Here is a 25,693-nt window from a genome sequence, read left to right on the forward strand (position 1 = left end):
AATTTTAATTTTTTTTATTGATAAGAAATTTACCCCATCAGTAAGAGGTGAAAGTAGGACTCAGACATTCATACTGCTAAAGAAATACTGTAACATTTTTATCATCTCTGGTTAAGCCAAAGAGATGGAAATACAGGTATGTGTTGTCATGCTTGCATACGGAGGACTTGAGAGCAATGCAGAAGACATCATAGCATTTTTAAAAGATTTATTTATTTATTTATTTATTTATTTATTTATTTAGCTAGTTAGCTAGCTAGCAAGCGTGAGTGGGAGGCAGCGGGGGGGAATAGAGGGAGAGAGAGAAGCAGACTCCCCACTGAACAGGGAGCCCAATGTGAGGCTGGATCTCAGGACCCTCTGATAATGACCTGAGCCAAAGGCAGTTGCTTAATTGACTGAGGCACCCAGGTGCCCCTGATTTCATATCATTTTTACAAGAAAGTATCAACATGATTGAAAATTAGGCTCTCACTGGTAGTTTTCTCATCATTGTGGACAGCCTGCAAAATATTTATTTTATATGAAAAGCTTTATTTCTTATCAGAAGGTCATAAAGTGAAATTTATTTTGTATGTGATATGGGCACATTTTTTCCAGTGTTATATTTATTTTGTTATTTTTTTTAAAGATTTTATCTGTTCATGAGAGGCATGAACAGAAAGAGAAGCAGAGACAGGCAGAGGGAAAAGCAGACTTCTCTGAAGGTAGATGCTCAACCACTGAGCTACGCAGGCATCCCTTTCCAGTGTTTTAGAGTACCAAAATATTCTTTGCTAGTCATTTAGACTTTTCCCAATTTTAAGAGAACTCTCTCAAATATTGATGTATAGAAGGGAGCATTTGTGCTTTATTTTGTAGTGAGGATGTTTTAGGGAGTTCTTTGTATAATGCTTGCTTATTTAGCTAGCTCATACTTTATTTTTTTTTTTTAAGATTGTATTTATTTCTTTGAGAAAGCACAAGCAGGGGCAGCAGCAGAGGCAGAGGGAGAAGCAAGCTCCTCACTGAGCAGGGAGCCTAACAACAGGGCTGGATCCCAGGACCCTGAGATCATGACTTGAGCTGAAGACAGATGCTTAACCAACTGGGCCACTCAGGTGCCCCTAGCTCATACTTTTCTTAATGAAATGTCCACATGGTACTACATATTGTATGTCATCAAGTCTGAGATACTATGGGTTATTAGATGCATTCCATCTTCAGAAATGTTACTTGTTTTTAAAAAGTCGTATCCTAGGATTAAAGAGATTCAATAAGCTAAAGAAAATATTAGATTAGCTTTTTTTCTGTAAAAACAAACAAAAAACTCCATTTGATCACTTTTCATATGAGAAGTAGATGCAGTGAAGAACACTTGTTCTTAGCTAATAGGAATAACAGGTAGAATTACCCCAAAGGTATGTAGTACTATATGTATTTTTTCAGATAAATATTCTGCAGCAAAGAAATCTACTAGCAACAAAAGGCCAACTAGACAGGTATATCAGGACCTTAATCCTTTGAGTACCATATCCATTTCTGACACACCCAAGGCCTCATTGTTGGACATTGCCCTTTCTTTTCAGGGCTGGCGCCAAAGGAACTAGAGATGAATCACTTGCCTAAAAGTTTACAATGCTTTCATGCCTAACATGTAGAGAGATATAATTTCATAGTAAAATGGGGGGAGTCATGAGTTGACCTATGTACTATATAGTTGAAGGATAATTAAGCTGGCATGATTTCTACAGATGTGCTGTGGGGGTATTTAATGAGGACTTTTCCGTTGCATAACAAGCAAAATGGGAGAGCTTTTCCCCTTACTGTTCTGCTATTGCTCCTAAGGCAGTGATACAGCATTGTTTTGGTCCAGCTCCATCTATTCTAACAAAGTACCCTGTACTCCATTTATAAATTGAATGAGAACAAATGATACACCATTTTGGATAGAGGGAAATTGAAACAAAACACCACTGCAAAATAGAAGTAGAAATTCAAAACATAACAAAAAAAAAAACCAGAAATTTTGTACTGTTTAAATTTTTTAGTAGTCATTGATTCTGCTCTTTTTGGCAACCAGACTGATGCTTCATCCTGTTTATTTGGGGGCAGAGATTGGTCATTTTGTATATTTGTGCATTTGGGTGTTAACACATAGGTTTTTTTACTTGAAAATTTTATAGCAAGAAAAGGCACCAATAACAGTAACATCTTATGTTGAAATTTACATAAAGAAGTACCCTGATACAATGAGAAGCACATACAATTTAGAAGAAAAAGATCTTAGTATGTATTTTGGCTTTACCTCCTAATACTAGGGAATTTTGTTGGTATCATGTAACCACTCTTGCCTTATTTTCATTCTTTATAAAACAGATTTAACACTAAAAAGTTGTCAGATAGAAGACAACATGTAAATGTGCTTAAAGCTGTATTTGGAAATATAGTGGAGACTCAGTAAACGTTAATTTCCTCTTTTGGTCAAGAGGTAACCTTTAGGAGCCTTAGTTTTCTCAGTTCTAAAAAAGGACTATTAAAAACAGCTTCATACAAATGTTACTAAACTAACTGTATTAGCATTATTTTAATCAAAACAAATTTGCATTGCACTAAAACCGTGAATGTACTTTGAAAATGCCTTCAAAATATTTTTAAATAATGTAGAAAATACTTCTGTGTTTTGAAATTAAAAGTGGAATAAAACTCTTTTGAAGGATTTAATTAAGTTCCATGTTAACACTTAGAAATTGTACATGTTCTCTAACTTATTTTATTTAGGTCTTTTTATTTGCTAGTCAACAAAATATTGATAATGCCAAAAGAAAATGAATTCAGAATTACTTTGCAATTGTATTTGAGTCAATATGATCAAGAAACTCTATGTGAGGAAGAGTTTAAAAAAGTGTTAAGAAGTGAGTTCTTGACCACATGAAATTCAGGCACAGTACTGCCCAAAGTCATAAAATGTTTGTCTGAATGGGCTATATAGATGTCATCCAGACTAGTAACCACCACTGGTGTGTGAGTCACTTGCATCAATACTGGATGAGTTGTTTGTTTGTTTGTTTGTTTATTCATTCATTCATTTATTTTTGAGTTGTTTATTTAAAACATAAAGTGTCCTCAGCTCTACCTTGACCACTGCATCAGATTCTTTGATTGTGAGTTTTAGGACTGATTCTTACACTCTTCAACCAGCATTTGGATAAACACTGGTCTGGACCAAGCCCCTCATTATACAGATGGGGTCTCTGAGACAGATTAATTAGGGGACTTTCATAGTTCCGTGGTGAATTTACTGGTGAAACCCAAGCTCCTGATTACGATTCAGTGTTCCTTATATTCTCTCCTACCTGCATTCTCTAATTATCTGAAATAAAATACCACTTCCATGGGGAATTTTCAAGTTTGCATTTGCAATTTTATCCACAAAGTAAGTTTTGTTTCTCTTGATCCTCTCCAAATTTGGAATGTTTTTCCTGTCCCCTTAAATATGTTTTCACATAACTTTACCATAAAAGACCAAAGGAAGATGCTTTTATCTGGGACAAATATTTTTCAGGACAGAAATAAAATAATTATCAGAATTACCTATCACTTGTGCAGATACAGAAACGAAGGCCTGCAGAGGTTAAACTGTAATCTAATTAGTGGAAGTATCTTATCCAAGGGTTGGGTTTTTTGATCTCCAATTCAGTGCTCTTTCCACTATTCCTCATTAAAGTTTGGTGTGGGTTGTTGTTATTTTGTTTTAATATACTCATTAACTGCTAGGTCTTCAAGTTAACACATACTTCCCTTACTGGTAAATCATGTATCTATACAAAATTTGGAACCAATCTTGGAACCAGACTAAACAAGTTAAGTTCTAATAATAATGTCAAATATAAGTATCTACTAGAAATACTCTGGAGAGAATTTTGAGATGGTGGTGGTGTGGTACTTCCTGACTCTTTGGGGGTTCATTTATTTATTCAATAAATAGTTACTGAGCACCTGTCAGGTGCTAGGTTCTACTTTGGATTTGGGATACAGTAGTGAACAAAACAGACCAAAAAACCCTTTCTCACAAAACTTAGACTATAGTCAGGAGAGGGAAGGAATGGGGGTTAGGGGGTTTGGAAATGGTTTGCAATTTTAGACAGGTTGCCCAGAGTAGGTAGATCTCAGAAGGAAGCAAGCCATGTGGCTATCAAGGCAAGACTGTTCCAGGAACAGCAAGTGGAAAGGCTCTGAAGCAGATCATGGTTGGTGTGTTTATGGCTAAAGCGAGTAAACAAGAGGGAAAAGAGTAAGAAATTAGAACCTTGTAGGCCAACCTAAAGACTTCAGTTTTTTGCTTTGAAGTGGGAAGCTACTAGAGAATTTTAAGCAGAAGAGTAAGTATCACTGACTTTTGTGGAGAATAGAACGAGGAGGGTAGAGATGGGAAGTTGAGAGACTGGGTAAGAGGTTATAGGAATAATAAGGTGAGAGATGATAGTAGCTAGACCAATGAATGTAGTTAATGGTCAGATTCTGGATATATTTTGAAGTTTAAGACCTTAAAATTTCTTGATGGATCAGAACCATCTGATGGTGGTAAGAATGGGAGAGTCAGGGATGACTCCAGAGTTTTTGGCCTGAGCAACTAATAGAATTACATTTTACTGAAATAGGGAAGATTGTGGATGTGCATATCAGAAGAGAAAGATCATGGACATGTTAAGTTTCTGTTACATATCTAAGAATACATACTGAGTAAGCAATTTTATATAGTGGTCTGGATTTCAGGGAAGAAATCCGGCTTTGAGAGAGGAAAGTGTCTATATGGTTCATACCTTTGTTGGAACCATCTGGCAGATGTGACTTTAAGTAATTATTAGACTATTGAATATGTGTGGTTGTGGAAACAGCCTCATTTACTATCTAGTTTATAGCCTATGTTGCTAATGCTTGTCAGTGGTGATACTTTTCAATAAAATGTCACAAAGTGCCATCTGCTGAATGTATGTATAATTTAAATCAAGGTATACTTTTTATCTGACTTGTTAAATCAAATAGTGTTTAAAGCAAAAACATTGTTTAGAAATATTTTGCTATGCAGGCATAATTTTTGTCATGGACTTTGCCTTAAATATGTAGAAATTTTGACACAGTTTTTAATGTTTAAGATTTTAATGTTTAAGATCTGAATTAGTTTTTGTCTTCTGATCTGGCTTGTTTCATTCTATACCCCATCCCTAAAATCTTTGAAAATAGACATTTGCCATCCGTTAGCAGTTCTGTATCATGTATTGATAATGTTTTTCTCTTCCTTTCTTTCTTAAGAAAACAATGACAATACATTAACTGAAAAAAAAAAGAAAACGTCAAACATGTATATTACCTTAAAACAGAAATATTCATAGTAGCTATTGATGTTATTAACTTATGTAAAGTATATAGAGGAGTAATATGTTGAAAGGTATTTCACTCTTTTCACTGTAGAAGATTATATAGGATATCTTTATTTTTATATCAAAATTGAACCATAAGCACTTCCAAAAACTATTTCTAAGACAGCCATTCATTCACATATGCACAGGGGTTTAAGAAGTTTGCATTAAAATTATTATGCTATCAAGTTACTTAATTAAAGCTGCATTTTAATCTAGTCAGTGTATGTTGTCCATCACCCAAACTGGCATGTCCTTAGAATAGTGTCCATGAATCCTTATGATGTAGATGCAGAAGAATAACATGTTATGAAAACCCACCTTCAGTCCTGTGAGGAATGTAAATCAATAAATCAGAGTTTATAGTATTGATACTAAATGATCAGAGATGAGTGGAGATTGATCAGTGTAAGTTTTTTCAAAGAAGTAAGTTTTGAACCAGGATTTGAAGCTATATAAGGAAAATGAACAAAACAATCTACCTTCAAATGAAGTAGTTTTAATTGGTCATGTGTATGCAGATACATGTATATGTGTATTTTTTATTTTTATGTATCAATCCTCTAACTAAAAAGGATACATGATGAGTATTCCAGAAGAATGTTCTGGGTATGCATATATATAGAAATAAAAGAAAAAAGGGATTTGTTAGAGCCTGTGTTTCCTCATATTTGGTGATAAAATGGGAATGTTTCTCAGAGTTTTCATGGTTAAATAAAATGATGTTTGTGATAAGTACGATGGGAGGAGTACAACTGAACTGTTTGATAGTATTAACATGATAGTATTCTTTATGATAGAAAAGAAGAAATGAAATTCAGTATAGATTCTAAAGGGATACAGATTTTTTAAAGTATTTTTAAAAAATATTCTAAATAAGGCTTCCTGGATCCTCGGTATCTCTCAGTTTGCAGTTATTATCTATTTCACATGTTATAAAATCCAGATTCCCAGTTTAAGCAAGAAATGAAAAGTCAAAATCCAGATCTTTCTAGCTCTAAACCCCACCTACTGTTCTCTCTTCACCCACTTCCAAAATGGACATAATAATTCACAGAGGTACTTAAATCAGCCTGCTCAAGGATGTTCTTTCTCTTAATTAAATATCACAAGGTTACTTAAATGTTTTACGTGATTATCATGAGGGGAAATTCTAACATTTTTTTTTAATTCTAACATTTTAAATTATTCACATGGTTTTTAAATTTTTCCTTTTAAGAGTCATGGCTCTTTTGTGCAGATGTTCCTCACTGGCATAAATAAATAAATAAATAATCCCCTAGTCTAGTTTAAAGTAACTCATATTTTTAAAAATTATGATGTGTTTTTGTTTTTCCATAATGTAATACTTGGTTTCTGACCCTTTTGTTTATTCTCTAATTTTATTACTAAGTCAGTTACTGTTTTATACTTTTGCTGGTTTTTACCTGAAATTATTTTCACATGGTAAGTCAAAGATCTTTTATTTTGTGGAAGACACTTGTCAGATGTGCAGTATATCCAGTTATTAATTTTTCTCTAAATTATGCTGCCAGTATCCTAACCCTCAGATGAGTGCCTTATTGACACCATCATATTTTATGGTACCCACTAGAAAGAATATAGAGAAAGGAAAATCATCTTTCAAAATATCCTATTTACTCAATAGCCCGAGTTGATATTTCCAAATAAAACTTTATTTCTCAACCAGTGTCTTGATGGTAGATGAACATATAACATTTATAATAATGTAGTGCAAAAATATTTGTCAAAACCATGGCTTTTGTAATTTTACAAAATAAAGGTAGCTAGTAAATTTGATGAGACTAATTGATTATCACTTCAGTATTCTGGGGAAAACTTCACTATAATCAGCCACTTTTATATATAAATGTGGTTTTTCCTTTATGAGTTTGTAATTTGAGCATCTGTTAAAATAATAAAAATTTCTACTTCCTTTTTCATAGAGCTGGAGTGGACCAGAGAAATTGCTTGCTTTAGATGAGCTTATTGATAGTTGTGAACCAACCCAAGTAAAACATATGATGCAAGTGATAGAACCCCAGTTTCAACGAGACTTCATTTCCCTGCTCCCTAAAGAGGTAAGGATTATCAATTATATTTTTCATCAGGTGCTATATGAAAATATAACTCAACAGCAACCACCTTCAAACATGGTCATGCTAATTATGGTATTCAGTATTGTTACTTTAACACTCTTAATTAGTGTTAAAGAGAGCTGTAAATGATAAGCTGCCATGACTTAATATCATTTTTAGATTAAAGTATATTTATGGACTGATTAAATGACTTGTTTCCACCTCTGCAATAAGTCATATATGAGAGTAAGCTACTGAGTTCCATTAATTTGATTATTTCTTTATCGCAGTTTTTTCCCAGGTTATTTGAAGTCCAACCTTTAGTTGTGGTACATTTATTATATATAGTAGGAGATTTTTTAGAAATTCTAATTTTATTAAAACAGCAACTTTTTTCTTATTTTGTGTTTGTTTATCCAAAGTCCCTAAAAGTCCCTAATAGGTTTTGTGATTCTATGAATTGTAGTTCTCTGTTGACTTACATTGTGTGTTTTGAAATATATGGAATTTCACATGTATATCTTTTTCTGCTAATCCTCCTCCTTTTTGCCCCCATCTCTCTCTCTCTCTCTCTCTCTCTCTCTCTCTCTCTCTCTCTTTCTCTCTCTCACATACACACACACACACACAATCACAGATTTCCTGCACTGATTACATCCTTATAGCATTTCTTTTGGAATTACTTATGCCCATTTGTTTTTATATCTTTCTGTGAACTGACATTATTTTTTATCATAGATTGATTATGATCATATGGCCATTTTTGGCAGTATAAATGAGGCATAGCTTAGATGTAGTTCTTTTATTGATATTATAGGCTTCACAGTTTCATTTCTGTCAGCAAACAAGTAATAAATGATTAAATAATCAGCATCACCATGGTTTATATTTTCACAAATTATATATTTCCCACTAATTATATGTCACCTAAGAAGATGATATATAAAACAATAATATGCCACTGCAAATGATCTTAAAACTTCAAATATGAAGAGAAAAGGAGTCGGGTTTTTTTAGATACTTATTCTAAATATCCTAAGGGCATTTAAACATAGTCTCAATAATAATTTCATGTTGGATATGAATAGAATAGTTTTATCATATTTAATGTATGAAAATAAGAAAAAGCAAACTGAAATGTTTGCTTTGGAATCATGTTTCATTACTTCAAGAAAAAGCAAACTGAAATGTTTCTGCTTTGGAATGATTTTTTTAAATGGTTTAAAAAAATATTGCATTGTCCCAGAAAAATTTTTTTTATTCTTCCTGGTGCATGCTAAAACTGAACGCTTTGAATAGAATTGGCTTATGAAATGACATAAGCTCTCTTTGCTTCCAGAAGGGCATTCATAATAGGTAGCACTTTTATAAGTACTTGACTGAAAGTAGTCACCTCTAATATATTCTTCATGGTTTCCTTGGCTATCCTCCTTATTTTAGAAGGTAGTATTTTTATTAAAATGTAGACTTTTCTCTTAGTCTCATTTGTCCCCTCATCCCTAAGAATGGTGAATTTCTTGTTTTGTTTTACTTTATTTGTATTTCCATAGTAATCTTTGAACATACAAAAATGTGATTTAAAGTCAGAAGAATATGAAATATTTTCAAGAGTCTAAGAATTAAGCACAAATTACCAACAGCTGGTATAAATGCAATAAAGATTTTCTTGGATTAACTGTTCTTTTAGAGATTCCCTGAGGGAAAAGAAGGGAGGCTAGACAAGAGATTGAGAGTGAGCCCTACCTAGGTCAGTAGATCATCTGTGTATTCCCTTTTTTTCAACTACTAGGATACATTTCCTATTTTGAAAAAATTCTTTATTTTATATGTGGAGAAATAATGGTATAGATCTAAATCCTTAAGGAAACTATTATCTTATCAGAGACTAAGTACTATTATTTAAAACACCATTACCTTCATGTCAGGAAATGGACTTATAATAAATTTCTTATCATTTCTTTCAAGAGATCTCACATCTCTTTACCAACATGTATTAACCTCAAAACCTTGATAAAAATCTCACTAGTCTCACACAGGAGGCTTATGATAAACAGCATTATCCTTATTGTATAAGTAAATACCAAGAAAAGCATAGTGATAGAGTAAATGACCTAGAACAAAATCTAGAATTCTTAACATAGGATCAACCAACATTTTCTTTATTCTTTTTTTTCCCTCCCTCTTTCACTAGTTTAATCCATGGAAATACAGCATAATTCTGGGAAAGCATTAGCTACCTCTCAAGTATAACATGGTGGTCTCTTATGTAGGTTATAGAGAAAAACAAAAAATAGCAACTGTCACTGAAATTTCAAGTTTGGTCAAGGAAAAGGTATGAAATAGAAATATGAAATAGATTTTCAATTTAAGACCTTCTGTTTAGTGGAAGTCTTTAGGAGGAATTACTAATCTAGATTTTACCTTTAAGACAAATGAACAGAAAATTGCATTAGCCAGACCATTTTACTCGGCTACAAGAAACCTATAAGCCCTTGCTTTTGTGTTATAGAGATGTAGTCAGGATAGTGACCATTCTCTGTCCCCTATAAGGAACCCCACGAGACAAAACCTTGCTTCCTTTGAGGAACTGGTATACTTCCCCCATAATAAACACTAAGAATTGTGTGACTAATTGCCGTTCCCTTTTTACTTGGCAGTTTAATTAAAAAAAACATGTAAGATATACTGTTGCCAGTATATTTGTATTCTACTTTCCCCTGGTTTAAACCTTCTTTTGATTTATATTTTTACTGGTTCTGATTTTCTTATTTATATTTTTTATTTTGCTGTTGTATTTTCTGAAATACTTAAATGTTTTGAATAGAACTGATTGGATTTAAATAGAGTAAGTTGAAGTTCATGGTGGAGTTAGGGTCTTTGCTATTTTAAAGGAAAGTGTGCCAGTTACCTGTGGAGTTAGCACTTCAACGTTCTTTAGCACGTAAGTGTTTCTTTACTCTTTATTTTTATTTTTTTTCAAAGATTTTATTTATTCATGAGAAACAGAGAGAGAGAGAGAGACAGAGAGAGAGAGAGGCAGAGACACAGGTAGAGGGAGAAGCAGGCTCCATGCAGGGAGCCCAAAATGGGACTCGATCCCTGGTCTCCAGGATCAGGCCCTGGGCTGAAGGCAGCGCTAAACCACTGAGCCACCCGGGCTGCCCTTCTTTACTCTTTAATGCACACAAACATTGGACTAGGTGATCTCAAAATCACCAGTAATGAAAGAAATTATAGTTGATGATTTGGGATATACCTTTGAAATCGAAGGTGCTCTGGATTTTGTGAATTACTTGATTTCTAACTCAGCTGGATAACTAAAGCAGCTGGATAACTAAAGCAAAGAATAGACTTTTTCATGCTACTATATTAAATATCTTGGGCACTAAATAGCATCTCTTTTCCACAAATATAACTTTGTGCCTGATAATTTCTGTGTTAAATATCAATTTCACATAGAAGAATATGGTGTTAACACATCACTGTTTATACTGACACTTAACAAACTTGCCCAGGTTTTGATTGATTGATAATTTCAAAATTAAGTGACTTATAGAGTATCCATTAAAAAATTACAATGTTGAGATATATATGTGTTTATTTATATATGTATATGGATATATACATATATACCTAGATTGTTGAATCTGGTTATGCCTTTTTATTTAAAACGATGCAGTTTCTAAATATGATACTGAATGGGCTTCTCTGGTAGACCAAAATAATTATTCCACAAAACGGTTTTCACTGTCAGTTAGTAGTAATAGTATTAAATTGAATACGGACTGGTTGGAGTACTTTCTATATAAAATGTACTCAATAAATATGTGATTAATGATGAACTCTCTATATACAAAGTTCTTGGGTAAACGTAACTTACATCATATAATTACTGTTTAGCATCAGAAAATAATTCAGATTGTGCTTTTACTGCCTGTATGGCCTTTGGTCCTTTGAATGTTTGTTTTAATTCTGTAATTTAATTTTTGTGGAGAATAAACTTTATTGCTGCATTTAGATCATTTTGATTCTAATATCATAATTTAAATTTTTATATGATTAATGAGGCTTAACTAGATAAGCCTTTTCAGGAGCTACCATTCTCTTCTTTCTTCTTTCCTCTTCCCTTATTTACTTGAATTGATTATACATGCTAGAAAAAAAATACTGATGGTATGTAAATCTTGGAAACAAAATTTTAAAAATCAGTGATATACCAAAGAGCTAGTTTAAACATACAAACCTATCTGGCCTGTTAAGAAAATCCTCATAAGGAATGTTAAGTAATTAGAACCTAATTACTTTTATATGTCTGTGGAGCAGTTTAGTAATTGTCCCTTCTTGTCATTTACAGTAAAAGGTATAAATATTTGAGAACTTTATCATTGTGATAACACTTTGATGTGATAACAATTATATCTATCAGAAGTGATCTAAAATCAAACTACACAAAATATCTAAAAATCTCAGTTCTTAATTTTAAGTCTTGTCTTCAGTGAATTTACATGGTAGTGGGGAGAGAAAAGTATAAAATCTAAATAAACAACTAATAAAGTATACCTATATACATGAGCGATGGAGTTCTTGAGGCTCACAGAGCAGAGGCAGAGAGGCTTAATTCCTTGAAGAGGTGAGGTTGGTAGAGTGAAGTTCATAAAAACCAATAGAGTAAGCTTTTTAAGTCTGGCATATATTTAAGATTGACTATTAGAAAGTACTGCCTTTTATAATTTTAAAAATTAGAATGTACAATTATGTTACATTTACCTAGAAGTACTTCATTCTATAGAAAATAATTATGTATAAGTTAAATATTTATATTATTTATTATTTATATGTTAAATAAATATATATTTAAAATATGAGTATACTATGCTTTTTTCCTTTTCATAGCTGGCACTTTATGTGCTTTCATTCCTGGAACCCAAAGACCTGCTACAAGCGGCTCAGACGTGTCGCTACTGGAGAATTTTGGCTGAAGACAACCTTCTCTGGAGAGAGAAATGCAAAGAAGAGGGTAAGGTTCAAAATCACAAAGAGAAAATTTTTATACTTTGAAAAAGCAAAATGATTCTGAAAACAAAAATAGAAAAAAGTAAAAATTAGAAGTTTTATATCCACATAGAACAAAGTAGTGAATAATTGAAAAAGGGGAACTTTGGCAGTCTATCAAAGAATCAAGAATGAGTCTTCATTTGCATTCACCTACTTATATAAAATCCACAGGTTATTCCACACATTCAAATGAGCCAGATCTTGGAGCTAACCCATTTAATGAGCCCTAATAACTAATGGCAAATATATCGGATTTGCTTCCCAGTCTCTAGTACACTTCGTAAACAATGAAAATATCAAGATGAGGATGATTTTAAGGGATCCTAAAAAACAAAATAAACAAAACAAAACACAGACCTATAGCTACAGAGAGCAGATTGGTGATGGCCAGAAGGGAGGGGGCTTGGAGAGGCACAAAATGGGTAAAGGGGATTAAGAACTACAAACTTCGAATTATGAAATAAGGAGATAATGTAAGCATGGGGAATATAGTCAATAATATTTTAGTAACTTTGTAAACTGACAGGATAACTAGATTTATTGTGATGACCATTTTGCAACGTATATAAATATTGAATCACTATGCTGTACACCTGATATTAATATTGTATGTCAGTTATACCCCAGTTAAAAAAAAAAAAGACAAACCAAAAACCTAAATATGAATTTTTACTTAAAATAAGATAAAGATGAATTTCTACCACCGATTTCATGGAAAAGAAACGTGTCCTGCCTCTCTAATACAATTAGAGATAAGGTTATAATTTTCACTGTCCTTTAGAGAGAAACTCATTGGGCAGCCCAGGTGGCTCAGCAGTTTAGCGCCACCTTTGGCCCAGGGTGTGATCCTGGAGACCTGGGATCAAGTCCCAAGTCAGGCTCCCTGCTTGGAGCCTGCTTCTCCCTCTGCCTGTGTCTCTGCCTCTCTCAATCTCTCTCTCTCTCTCTCTCTCTCTCTCTCTGTGTGTGTGTGTGTGTCTCATGAATAAATAAATAAGATCTTTAAAAAAAAATAAGAGTTTAAAAAAAAAGAAACTCACTGGCTGGAATTCACACTAACAAATACTCAGTCACTCACTTATTAAATAAATTAGTTAAATAAGAGAAACCCAAAATTATATTAACAGTACTCAAATATTCATATTCCATATTCTATTCTTTTCTTCCACAAATATTTATTGAACACCTCCTATGGGCTAGACATTCTTAAACGCTGGGGATATAGTAGTGAACTTCCATTTTCTTCTCATCTTGGAACTTAGGTTCTTGAAAACTAAAAAAGAAAAAAAAACTGCTTTCTTAGTAGAGGAGAAGGTATCATCCATAATAATTAAAGAAAATACTTATTTTTCTAGCAGGCATATATAAAAATTATATTTTTGAAAAAATATAAAAATATGATTTGTCTCAGATAAGCAAAAATTTTAAGAAACAATCAGAGAGCATGAGACAGATATTCTATACGTTATCCTACCCTTCAAGGGGGTTACAGTTGAGTGAAAAGTATAGACCCAAGGTACTTGGTTTCTAATCCTGCCTCTGCCTGTCTATTGCTCAGACTAATTAGTGAAACCCTCTCAAGTGTCTATATTATATAAAGTGGGATTAACAGTCCTTGCCTTACCTTCTCTTATAGAATCATTATTTTAATGACTTTTAAAAAAAATCGTGGTAACATATACCTGAGAATTTATCATTCTAACCATTTTTAAGTGTACAGTTCAGTGGCATTAAGTACAGGCATGTTATTATACAGTCCGTCTCCAGAACTTTTTTTATCTTTCTTGGCTGAAAGTCCATACCCATTTAACAGTAACTCCCTATTCCTCTTCCTGCAGCCCTTGGCAACCACCATTCTATTTCTGTTTGACTACTTTGGGTGCCTCATATAAGTGGAATCATATGGTATTTGTCTTTTTGTGACTGGCTTATTTCATTTTGCATACTGTCTTCAAGGTTTATCCATGTGGTGGCATGTGTCAGAATTCCCTTCCTTTCTCAGTCTGAATAAATATTCCATTGTATATATATACACACCACATTTTGTTTATTCATTCATCCATCGATGGACACTTGGGTTGCTTCCACCTTTCAGCTATTATGAATGATGCAGCTCTGAACATGAGTGTACAGATATCTGTTCAAGTTTCTGCTTTTAATTCTTTTGGATGTGTATCCAGAATTGGAATTGCTGGATCATATGGTAATTCTATATTTAATTTTTTTTGATGAACCACCATACTGCTTTCCATAGCAGCTATACCGTTTTATATTCCTACAAGCATTGCATAAGGGCTCAAATTTCTGCACATCCTCACCAACATTTCACAGAATTATTTAGAGAAAGAAATTAAAAAGTCAATATGAAAACATGCCATAGAAAATGCAGACTTTACATTATTGTTTTATAATAACTATTAGAAATTGGACAATGTCCTGTATTTCAGTGGTTTTGAGCATAGGGGAAAATGAGATATATTATAAAATGTGTAATTTTTACTATTGGTGACTCTTTAAAATTTCAGGTATTGATGAACCATTGCACATCAAGAGAAGAAAAGTAATAAAACCAGGTTTCATACACAGTCCATGGAAAAGTGCATACATCAGACAGCATAGAATTGATACTAACTGGAGGCGAGGAGAACTCAAATCTCCTAAGGTAACTGAACTCTTGCACAGTGTAACAGAAACCATTAATCAGTATTGCTACCTAGTATGTTCTTCTTGGCCAGAAGTATAACTTGACCCTATCTCCTGTAGAACGAAAACAGTATATTTTGAAATAACTGAAAATGTAACGGACAGTATTCCCCTATTGCTAATTTCTCCAGTCAGACAACTGATTGTACTTGAATAAAAGAGGAGTTGAATTGCATGTCATTCTATCTTAGGTAAATGAAAATTTCTGAATATCTTGTTGAATTTTGTGTCATACACATTTTACCTAAGAATTTGCTTGCTCTCTGACTAGGTAGTTAGAACATGATATTTTGAGGAGTGCCCATGTTTTGTGTTTTGATGTCCCTTTTGAGGTTTATTTTTATAAACTTAATCATAATACCGATTTTTTTTGTCTTACTGTAAGTATGTAAATAGTGGCAAAATGCTTGAAATTCTTAGATATATTTATACAACTGGAAGAAAGCAATTAGGGGAGATACTGTTATATTAATCTGTAAACATTATAACAGGCTTTTTTTTTTTTTTTTTTTTTTTTTTGGGAGAGTGAGCGAGCACAAATGAGTGGGAGTTGGGAAGAAGGGGTAGAGGGAGATAGAATCTCAAGCACATTCCACACCCAATGAGAAGCTCTGCTCAAAGCTCAGTCTCATGACCCTGAGATTATGACCTGAGTCAAGAGACACCTAACCGACTGAGCCATCCGGGTACTCCCAGGCTTTTTTTGTTTTACGTTGAAGAAGTTGATAATTTTTATTACTCATCTTTCGAGTTTGTAGGTGTTTTTGTCTTTGTGTGTAAAAATTGCAGAACATAGATGTATATTTTTTTGGTTTGAACAAATAGATAATTATAAAATACATTTGTGTTTGAACCGTCTTTATGAGGTCTTGACTCATAAAAGTCTTGATTCACTCAATGTTAATAGTTGATATCTCACATATAAGTCATAGAATATGGAAAAATAAAATCCTTAATAGTTGATCCAGCATTCAGGAAGGATGGTACTTTGTATTTTATATAATTGTAATTTTAAAAATAGACTTTAGATTGCTGCTCCTATTTGTGGCTTTACTTTTTTTTTTTACCAGTATTTTAAGAAACATAATTTAATAACATATTTCTAATCTGTACATTTATCTTGTAGGTTTTGAAAGGACATGATGATCATGTGATCACATGCTTACAGTTTTGTGGTAACCGAATAGTTAGTGGTTCTGATGACAACACTTTAAAAGTTTGGTCAGCAGTCACAGGCAAAGTAAGCATACTTCTTTCTATACTTCCCATTTTGTTTATGTTTTTGCATGGATCAACCAGGGAAACCATGGGTTCATTTTTGACTGCAGCGTATTTTGTTAACAAGTATCAGAGCTTCTAATTTAGTTTTTCCCTTGGCACAAAGATAATGTTTCTCAGGTTGGGGATGTCATCAATTTCTTCTTGTAAATAATTTGTCTATCTTTGTGACTTAGCTATTATATGATTTTAACAAATATGCTTCATCTTTTTCTTGGCTTACTTTTTTCCCACCTTTATTAACCATCACAGTTATATTGTGCTTTTTAATATTTTTCAGAACTGTGATGGAGGGATACTTATTTTTCTTTGTAAACTGCTCTGTTGATAACTTACCTATAGTTTAGAAGTTAAACAAATCATGTTAATTTAGACTTATTTCAAGCCCTGTGAGATGAAAGTAAAGCAGACACAGTATTTAAATAGGAGTTTGAAGTAAAAAGCAGTCCAAGGAATCAATTTCACTGCATACAGTATTTTGCTTTCATGGTTCTATGGTGAATACTTATTTTTATCTGTCCACTGGAGAATGTTTTCATAAACTAAGTAATTGATCAGCTAAAAAAAAATAGAGGAAAATGTGAGGGGGAAAAAACCCTGTCTTTTAAAATGTCTTACAGCATGTTGATTCTTGGCAAGAATCTTCTAAGTATTCCAAGTCAGATGTAAAAATTTTTTAAAGCAGCTTCATATTTCCATAGTATAATTATTAGTTTTGGATTTATTTCAGAGTTTTAATATCTGTCTTTACTTGTCTAGAAGTACCTTGCCTGGCTCCTAACTACTGCCTTGGGGCAGATTCAGATGAAATGTGGTATGTAGCCACACCTAACATGGTTGGCATTCTTTCATTGAATCCATTCCTATGGAAGAATCCAAGTTGCAATTTTAGCATTATTTTATCAAAGAGACCAGGCTGGAGCTGTCATATTTTAATAAGTGTTTTACTTTCTATCTACTTGATCCTCAGTAGTGTATGTATGTTTAATATGTAATGCTACTGAATAAAAAGAATAAATGGTGATGGTATCATGGCATATTGGTATAAAAAGTTATTTTCTGATTTGCGAAACAATCCAATTTTATAAATAACTTTACCTCAGATTTTAATAATCTACTGAAATGTCATGTAAATCGTTTTTCTTTCTACCAAAAGTAATCATCTTAAGTGTTTTTCCAGTGTCTGAGAACATTAGTGGGACACACAGGTGGAGTATGGTCATCACAGATGAGAGACAATATCATCATTAGTGGATCTACAGATCGGACTCTAAAAGTGTGGAATGCAGAGACTGGGGAATGTATACATACCTTATATGGGCATACTTCCACTGTCCGCTGTATGCATCTCCATGAAAAAAGGTAAGGGAAAATCCTGTAATGGTTGGGAATTCTTCCTCTGTTATTTGTGATTTGAGGGCTTTTGTGTAGAGTTCAGTTGTATAATTCTGTTTATTAGAGAGATAGTGGTAATATGCTCTTAAATTAGGCTTTAATTATTAGACTTCAGATATTTCTATACTAGCAAAGCAGTAGTATATTGGCTTAAAATTGAAGGATTGTCTTTAAATTTCCTTCTTCATTTAATGGTTTTGTTGGCTTCCTCCTTGAAATTCTATTCTCTAATCTTGGGTGGCACTTTATTATTCTGCATCTGATGACTCATCATCTTCAAAAAAACCTCTCTCTCTCTCTTGCTTTGCATTTACATCTCTACTAGTGGGAAAAATTCAGTTACTTAGGCTTCAAACTTCTGGGCCTTTTTAATTACCCACATGCCCTACCCCCACTCCATCATATCCCCTTCTGTCTAGACAAAAGCTGAGGCCCATGGATTTCTGTTTAGTGTCTCATTACCGGTCCCCTGAACTAGTTACATAGCTTTCACACTTGGTTTTCTCACCTTTTACACAGCTGACAGAGAATCCTTTTCTAATTATGATAGTATCATTGCCCTTTTGAGAGCCTTCTGTTGTCTATCGAATCAAGGAAGAAATCCTCAATCCAGTTTTCAAAATAGTTCCAGCCAAACCAGACTGCTTGCCTTTTTTTCCTCTCGGTGCCTTTGCCGTTGCTTTGATCTCCTCCTACAAAGCCCTCCTGTTAAAGTCCTTTCTATCTTCTATCTGCATGTCTTCACAGTACCCTGGTAAACAGATGTGATTTTGACTTCATTTGTCAGAAAAGGCCTCACTGGCAGACCTTACCATGAATCCATCCACTCCTTACCTTTAATTCTGTCCACAACATCAACTTTGTGAAAACCATTACCTTAAGCAGATTTCATGCTCGATTTGTAATATGTGAAGAAAGCTACCTTTTCATTTGTAATTTGAATCTACTTTGAACAATGTGTGCTACTATTAAAATTTGGGGTATCGATATTAAGAGACCCTGTATTTCAGTTTCCATTATATTCTGACTTAAATCTCTCAATGCTCTCCTCTACTCTTCCAAATGTGGCAACTGTGGCCTATCTTTATCTCTTAAGAATGACATGAAGATACCTGAATTTTCAGCTCTGCTTCGTAATCCAGAAGTGATTGCAATATTTGTATCATTCTGGTCTTCAGAAGAGCATAGCTTTATTAATGTTGGGCCAGATTTTTAAGGGATTTCTATTGCCTCCCCGGGTGTATCTTCTAAAATCTGTGTATCTTAATACCTGCATAGCCTGTTGACTATAACTATAAACATAAGCAGCCTTTGTTAGAGAATATGCTACAACAGGTTAATTTTACCAGAATTATAATGGTGTAACACACCTATCTCTAACTGTTTAAATTCCAAATTCAGATTTGCTTTGTTGAATAACATTTAATAAATTTTTCCCTAGTCACAAAGAAAATATATGTTCATAATTAAAATTTTGGAAAATGGCAGAAAGAATAAAAAAGAAATATAAAATTTTTCAAAATACTACCACCGGAGTTCTGCCATTAACATTTTATACATGTTGCTCACGTTAGCATTTTATTTCTAAAATCAAGATCTTGTATTTATTGGAGCCGGCGGCAGCTGCTGCTGCTTCTGCTTCAAATACAATACAGCAGTTTTCAAACCGTCCCCCAGAACCCCAGACACTATGCAGCCGCTTATAAATTCCACACTAAGCAGGTGGAATTCTGGGCTTCCCAGCTTCCCATCCCAACCAAAGTAGCTTGACTTTTGTATGTTTGTGTATCAAGGTTTTACATAGGATTTCTTTGAAAACAGGTATTCCTGCTTAAGTAAGAAAGGAAAAAGTTCAGTAACCACTGACTTTATATATCATATTTTCTCATGTTATTAAACATTCTAATACTTCTTTTTTTCTGTCTTCCCCACTACAGAGTTGTTAGCGGTTCTCGAGATGCCACTCTTAGGGTTTGGGATATTGAGACAGGCCAGTGTTTACATGTTTTGATGGGTCATGTAGCAGCAGTCCGCTGTGTTCAGTATGATGGCAGGAGGGTTGTTAGTGGAGCATATGATTTTATGGTGAAGGTGTGGGATCCGGAGACCGAGACCTGTCTACACACGTTGCAGGGGCATACTAATAGAGTCTATTCATTACAGGTAAGGGATCCTATCTCTTGTATCCCTTAGATGCTTCACTGATGAATCATGAGATTGTTTTGACTAAAACGATAATCGCTGTCAAATTGCTGATTTAATACAATCCAAAAAAGACAAATCAGATTATCCTGTTGTTTACATATACTTTAAAATTGGCATGAAGGAAGTGTAAATTTTGAACTTATTTAAATAACTTGTTTCAGCTTTTCTGTGATCTTTTTTTTTTCTCTAAAATATAAATATTTGTCTTAGAACCTGAAACTTTGTAGCCCTGCATTTCACTCTATTAATTAATGGGTAGATAGTCTCAAAGGAAAATAACCTGGATTTTAATAAACTCCTTAGCAGAGGATTAATTTGGCCAAAAGCTGCCCCTTTGCCTTGATAGCTGAAAGTTGATGGACCATGTAATTGCGATCCCATTCCCACTCAAAGTGGAAGTGGAGCCTTTCTGCATCAGGCTCCTCTACCATCAAAGAGCTACTGATTTGTAGTCATAAGGAAGTAAATTTGACTAAACTGATTTTTTTTGTTTACATTTGAACATGATGTTCTTGAGTGGGTTGTCATATTTGAAATAGCTAAATTAATAGCAAATTTAGAAAATGGGTCTGTTTCATAACCTGAAAGATAGCATTTTCAACTTGAAAATTTTTCTATTACTTATATAGTTTATTTGCCAGTTACTGCCCATTACCAATCAGCAGATTAGTATATAGTCCCAGTACTGACAGTTCTCTATTCTTGGAATATTTGTTTCTTAATTCATGGAATACGGTCTATGTCACAAAGTATTGATGGGTAATAAATATATGTGCTAACTTAGAAAAGGTTATATATTTGGAGGAGAGGGAATTTGGCTGAAGTTGTTTTTATATTTTGTGATATGTTCAGAACCTTAATGCATATAATATTCTCATTTAAGTAAACAATTAGATTGAGAAAAGAGGTAGCAATATTATAGATCTAGGAATTGATATTTATTTACTTTTGGTATAGCTGGGAAACTGGAGAAGAGGTGCTGTATCGCTTTTGTTATCAAAATTGTTTCTGCATCTAGTTTGAAGCTACTGGCCATAAAAAAATAGCAATTCTGGGAGCACATGGGTGGCTCCCAGAACTTATTTATAAATAGGTTGGGTGTCCAACTCTTGATTTCTGCTCGGGTCATGATCTCATGGTCATGGAATTGAGCCTTGCTTTGGGCTCTGTGCTCTGCAAGGAGTCTGCTTGGGATTCTCTCTCTCTCCCTTTCCCTCTGCCCCCCCCCCCCAAATAAATAAATCTTTTTTAAAAAACTAAGCAATTCTAATAGAAGCTTCTAAGAATGTACACTGTAGATTTGCTTGATTACCTGCACTTTATCCTGTTACCTCATTTTGTTCCTGGCATTACCTGTTTCCCATGCTTTATTTTTCTCCCCCATAGGATTAAAGTCAATAAATTTCAAGAATATCCACATTTGTAGTCTAATACGCTGTGTCTGTTGCAGTTTGATGGCATCCACGTGGTGAGTGGATCTCTTGATACATCAATCCGAGTGTGGGATGTGGAGACAGGGAATTGCATTCACACGTTAACAGGACACCAGTCGTTAACAAGTGGAATGGAACTCAAAGACAATATTCTTGTCTCTGGGAATGCAGATTCTACAGTTAAAATCTGGGATATCAAAACAGGACAGTGTTTACAAACATTGCAAGGTAAGTCTTGGCTACTCAGCATTAGTTGTGTTTGTTAAAAATGAGATTGTTAGTCAAAAGAGAAGCATGGAGCTTTTATGTCACAAAAAGAATTAACCTCCTACAATATGAAAATGCTTATTTTGGATAAGTTTCTGAGCAGTTTCACTCTGACTTGACAGAACTAGGCTACCCTTGAGAAATTGTTTCAAATTGTGTTTTTAATATAAAATTGTTTAATCACTTCCTGCATGTACAGTTAACTCGACCTAACCTTAAAGAACAATGTGAAGAAAGATCTTGGCTGTATCATAGAAGCAACAGACTCATTTTGGTTTTTGAGTGATTTTTTTTTTTTGAATTTTGAATTTGTAGTCCAATTTTAAATTAAAGAGCTACCTTACTGAGGGGGAAAAGAAAACATCTCTAATCTGATAGAAAATTGCTTTGGCCTCAACTTAGACCCTTTAACCATCTGCTTAAGTAGGATGGAAGGAATAATAGCACCTAGTAAAATGAAGAAAGAAACATGTGAAAGCCACTAATATTAAATGAGGCACAACAGTGTTAACATTTTATGTCATGATTAACTTCTTTTTATTGGTCATAGCACTGAAAAGTGGTTTTTTTTTTTTCAGTGAGGCCATCTGGTGGGCTCTACTGCAGCTTTTTACTCACTGGTTGTGTCTGTTTCTCAGAATTTTGGAATTGTGGTCATTCAGCCTTTGCCTTTGAGTGGTCAGTTCAAAGTGGTAAGGGTAGTAGATGTGCCCGTTCATCTGTCGGCAGAATACATGGAGCTTGGCTATCTACATCACCACTAAGAAAGCTCTTATTTACTAAGAAAGCTCTTATTTACACAGCCAGAAAACAAAACGTGTGCCTGGTAGTTAACCAAGCTTCCTGGAAGACAGAAGTCTTGAAAGTTAAAGTTTCAGTTACAAGTAGCTACAAGATTTTCTACAACCCTACTGATCCTAAAATACTCACAGTTTCTAAATATGCAGCATTTTAAATATTTCATTTATTGTACGTTCTAATGTAGAAGTCTACAGTTACCATGTAACTTGCCCATACCCATAATTTCTAACCAGTAATTGAATTCCTTTGGTTTTGCTTAGGTCCTAACAAGCATCAGAGTGCTGTGACCTGTTTACAGTTCAACAAGAACTTTGTAATTACCAGCTCAGATGATGGAACTGTAAAACTATGGGACTTGAAAACGGGTGAATTTATTCGAAACCTAGTCACATTGGAGAGTGGGGGGAGTGGGGGAGTTGTGTGGCGGATCAGAGCCTCAAACACAAAGCTGGTGTGTGCAGTTGGGAGTCGGAATGGGACTGAGGAAACCAAGCTGCTGGTGCTGGACTTTGATGTGGACATGAAGTGAAGAGCAGAAAAGACAAATTTGTCCAAATGTGTAGACGATATACTCCCTGCCCTTTCCCCTGAAAAACAAAAAAATAAAAAACAAACAAACAAACAAAAAAAAAAAACAGAAGAAAAAAAGCAAAAAAACTCCAAAAAAACTCACAAAACACAAAAAGAAAAAAAAAAGAAAGAAAAAAGAAAAGAAAAAGACAAAAAAAAATCCCTTGTTCTCAGTGGTGCAGGATGTTGGCTTGGGGCAACAAAGTGAAAAGATCTACAGAAGAAGAAGGAAAAGAGGAAGACAAGACAAACCGTAACTGACACGAGAGGCGTCTGCTGTCTCATCACATAAAAGGCTTCACTCTTGACTGAGGGCAGCTTTGCAAAATGAGACTTTCTAAATCAAACCAGGTGCAATTATTTCTTTATTTTCTTCTCCAGTGGTCACTGGGCAGCGTTAACGCTGAAGCTTCGTTACAGATTCTGCTAGCCTGTCCTTTTACCACTGAGACCTAGGAAGGGGCTGCAATAACACCCAACCAAGGACTGGCTGACTTTCTCGTTAGAGAGCATCTGCAACAAAAAGTCATTTTTCTGGAGTGGAAAAGCTAAAAAAAAAAAAAATTACTGTGAATTGTTTTTGTACAGTTATCATGAAAAGCTTTTTTTTTTTTTTTTTTTTTGCCAACCATTGCCAATGTCAATCAATCACAGTATTAGCCTCTGTTAATCTATTTCCTGTCGCTTCCACATACACTCTTCAATGCATATGTTGCTCAAAGGTGGCAAGTTGTCCTGGGTTCTGTGAGTCCTGAGATGGATTTAATTCTTGATGCTGGTGCTAGAAGTAGGTCTTCAAATATGGGATTGTTGTCCCACCCCTGTACTGTACTCCCAGTGGCCAAACTTATTTATGCTGCTAAATGAAAGAAAGAAAAAAAAGCAAATTATTTTTTTTTATTTTTTTTCTGCTGTGACGTTTTAGTCCCAGACTGAATTCCAAATTTGCTCTAGTTTGGTTACAGAAAAAAGACTTTTTGCCACTGAAACTTGAACCATCTGTGCCTCTAAGAGGCTGAGAATGGGAGAGTTTCAGATAATAAAGAGTGAAGTTTGCCTGCAAGTAAAGAATTGAGAGTGTGTGCAAAGCTTATTTTCTTTTATCTGGGCAAAAATTAAAACACATTCCTTGGAACAGAGCTATTGCCGCCTGTTCTGTGGAGAAACTTTTCTTTTTGAGGGCTGTGGTGAATGGATGAACGTACATAATAAAACTGACAAAATATTTTAAAAATATATAAAACAAATAAAGTTGCTGGTCAGTCTTAGTGTTTTACAGTATTTGGGAAAACAACTGTTACAGTTTTATTGCTCTGAGAAACTGACAAAGCAGAAACTATTCAGTTTTTGTAGTAAAGGCGTCACATGCAAACAAATGAAATGAATGAAAATGTCAAATGGTTTGCCTCATTCTCCAAGAGCCACAACTCAAGCTGAACTGTGAAAGTGGTTTAACACTGTATCCTAGGTGATCTTTTTTTCCTCCTCCTGTTTATTTTTTTTGTTTTATTTATAGTCTGATTTAAAACAATCAGATTCAAGTTGGTTAATTTTAGTTATGTAACAACCTGACATGATGGAGGAAAACAACCTTTAAAGGGATTGTGTCTATGGTTTGATTCACTTAGAAATTTTATTTTCTTATAACTTAAGTGCAATAAAATGTGTTTTTTCATGTTAGTATGCCTGTTTCTTCCACTGAAGTAAATAATATTTCATTATAAATATTGAGGGTTTGTCTCTGCTATTTAAGATATCAAAGTCTTGGTTTCTTTGCATTCCCTCTAGTGTGACATAGAGATCAGTACTTCCAGGCCTGTTTCATACAGCTAAACAAGAAGAATGTGCCACAAATGTAAATTTTGTTTATCTCCTTGGACTATAAAGAAGGACATTCCACTGTGCCTATCTCTGTGCAACATTGGATATGTAAATGTGAAATATGGGTCCCTCAAAGAGTTACAATACTTTTGTGATAGGTGCAACTGGAATTCTTTTTTTTTCTTCCTTTTTTTTAAAAAAGTTCATTTTCAAATTTGACCACATATTGAGTACTTACCAGGAACGTTTTGTGGATTATCTCTGGAGCTCCCACCCTCCCTGAGAAGTAGGTACTGTTATCTCCATTTTAAAGATGAGGGTGGAACTGGCTCAGACTGGTTAGGTGATTTGTCAGAAGTCGGAGAACTAGCAGAGAGCAAGCATTCACACTCATGCTCTTTAAGAAGAAAGAAATCAGGAATTTTGACAGTCTTTCCAGAAGCAGAGTTTTGGAAAAAATAAGTTACTCTTGTGATACTTTCAGGCTCTTCTGTTGCTGTTTCAGTCAATAAATCTAATATTTTAAAATATGAATGAAAAAACAAAGTTCAGTTATTCAAATTATGTAGCCTCTCAAATAGCAGGTTCCATCTCCCACTCACCTCTTCTATATATTTAAAATTTTATTTAATCCCCAGGCCATAGCTGAAAATCTAAAACAATAAAAACAAGCTGCTTAGAGAATACA

The 25,693-nt window shown here is 34.1% G+C and overlaps 1 protein-coding gene across 5 annotated transcripts in view; it reads left to right on the forward strand.

Moving 5' to 3' along the window:
• Positions 1–24,864, forward strand: part of FBXW7 (F-box and WD repeat domain containing 7) — a 229,959-nt gene extending 205,095 nt beyond the window's left edge. For all 5 annotated transcript variants that reach the window (XM_055336359.1, XM_055336361.1, XM_055336360.1 and 2 more), the window contains 8 exons: positions 7,346–7,480; positions 12,371–12,494; positions 15,058–15,194; positions 16,362–16,475; positions 17,694–17,875; positions 19,846–20,071; positions 21,564–21,774; positions 22,875–24,864. In XM_055336359.1, the coding sequence (XP_055192334.1) occupies positions 7,346–7,480; positions 12,371–12,494; positions 15,058–15,194; positions 16,362–16,475; positions 17,694–17,875; positions 19,846–20,071; positions 21,564–21,774; positions 22,875–23,143 (1,398 nt within the window). In that variant the 3' untranslated portion in view covers positions 23,144–24,864. The remainder of the gene's footprint in view (positions 1–7,345; positions 7,481–12,370; positions 12,495–15,057; positions 15,195–16,361; positions 16,476–17,693; positions 17,876–19,845; positions 20,072–21,563; positions 21,775–22,874) is intronic.
• The last annotated feature ends 829 nt before the right edge of the window (positions 24,865–25,693 follow it).

Source organism: Nyctereutes procyonoides, unplaced genomic scaffold (genome assembly GCF_905146905.1).
Source record: "Nyctereutes procyonoides isolate TBG_1078 unplaced genomic scaffold, NYPRO_anot_genome, whole genome shotgun sequence".
In the NCBI taxonomy this organism is placed as follows: domain Eukaryota; kingdom Metazoa; phylum Chordata; class Mammalia; order Carnivora; family Canidae; genus Nyctereutes; species Nyctereutes procyonoides.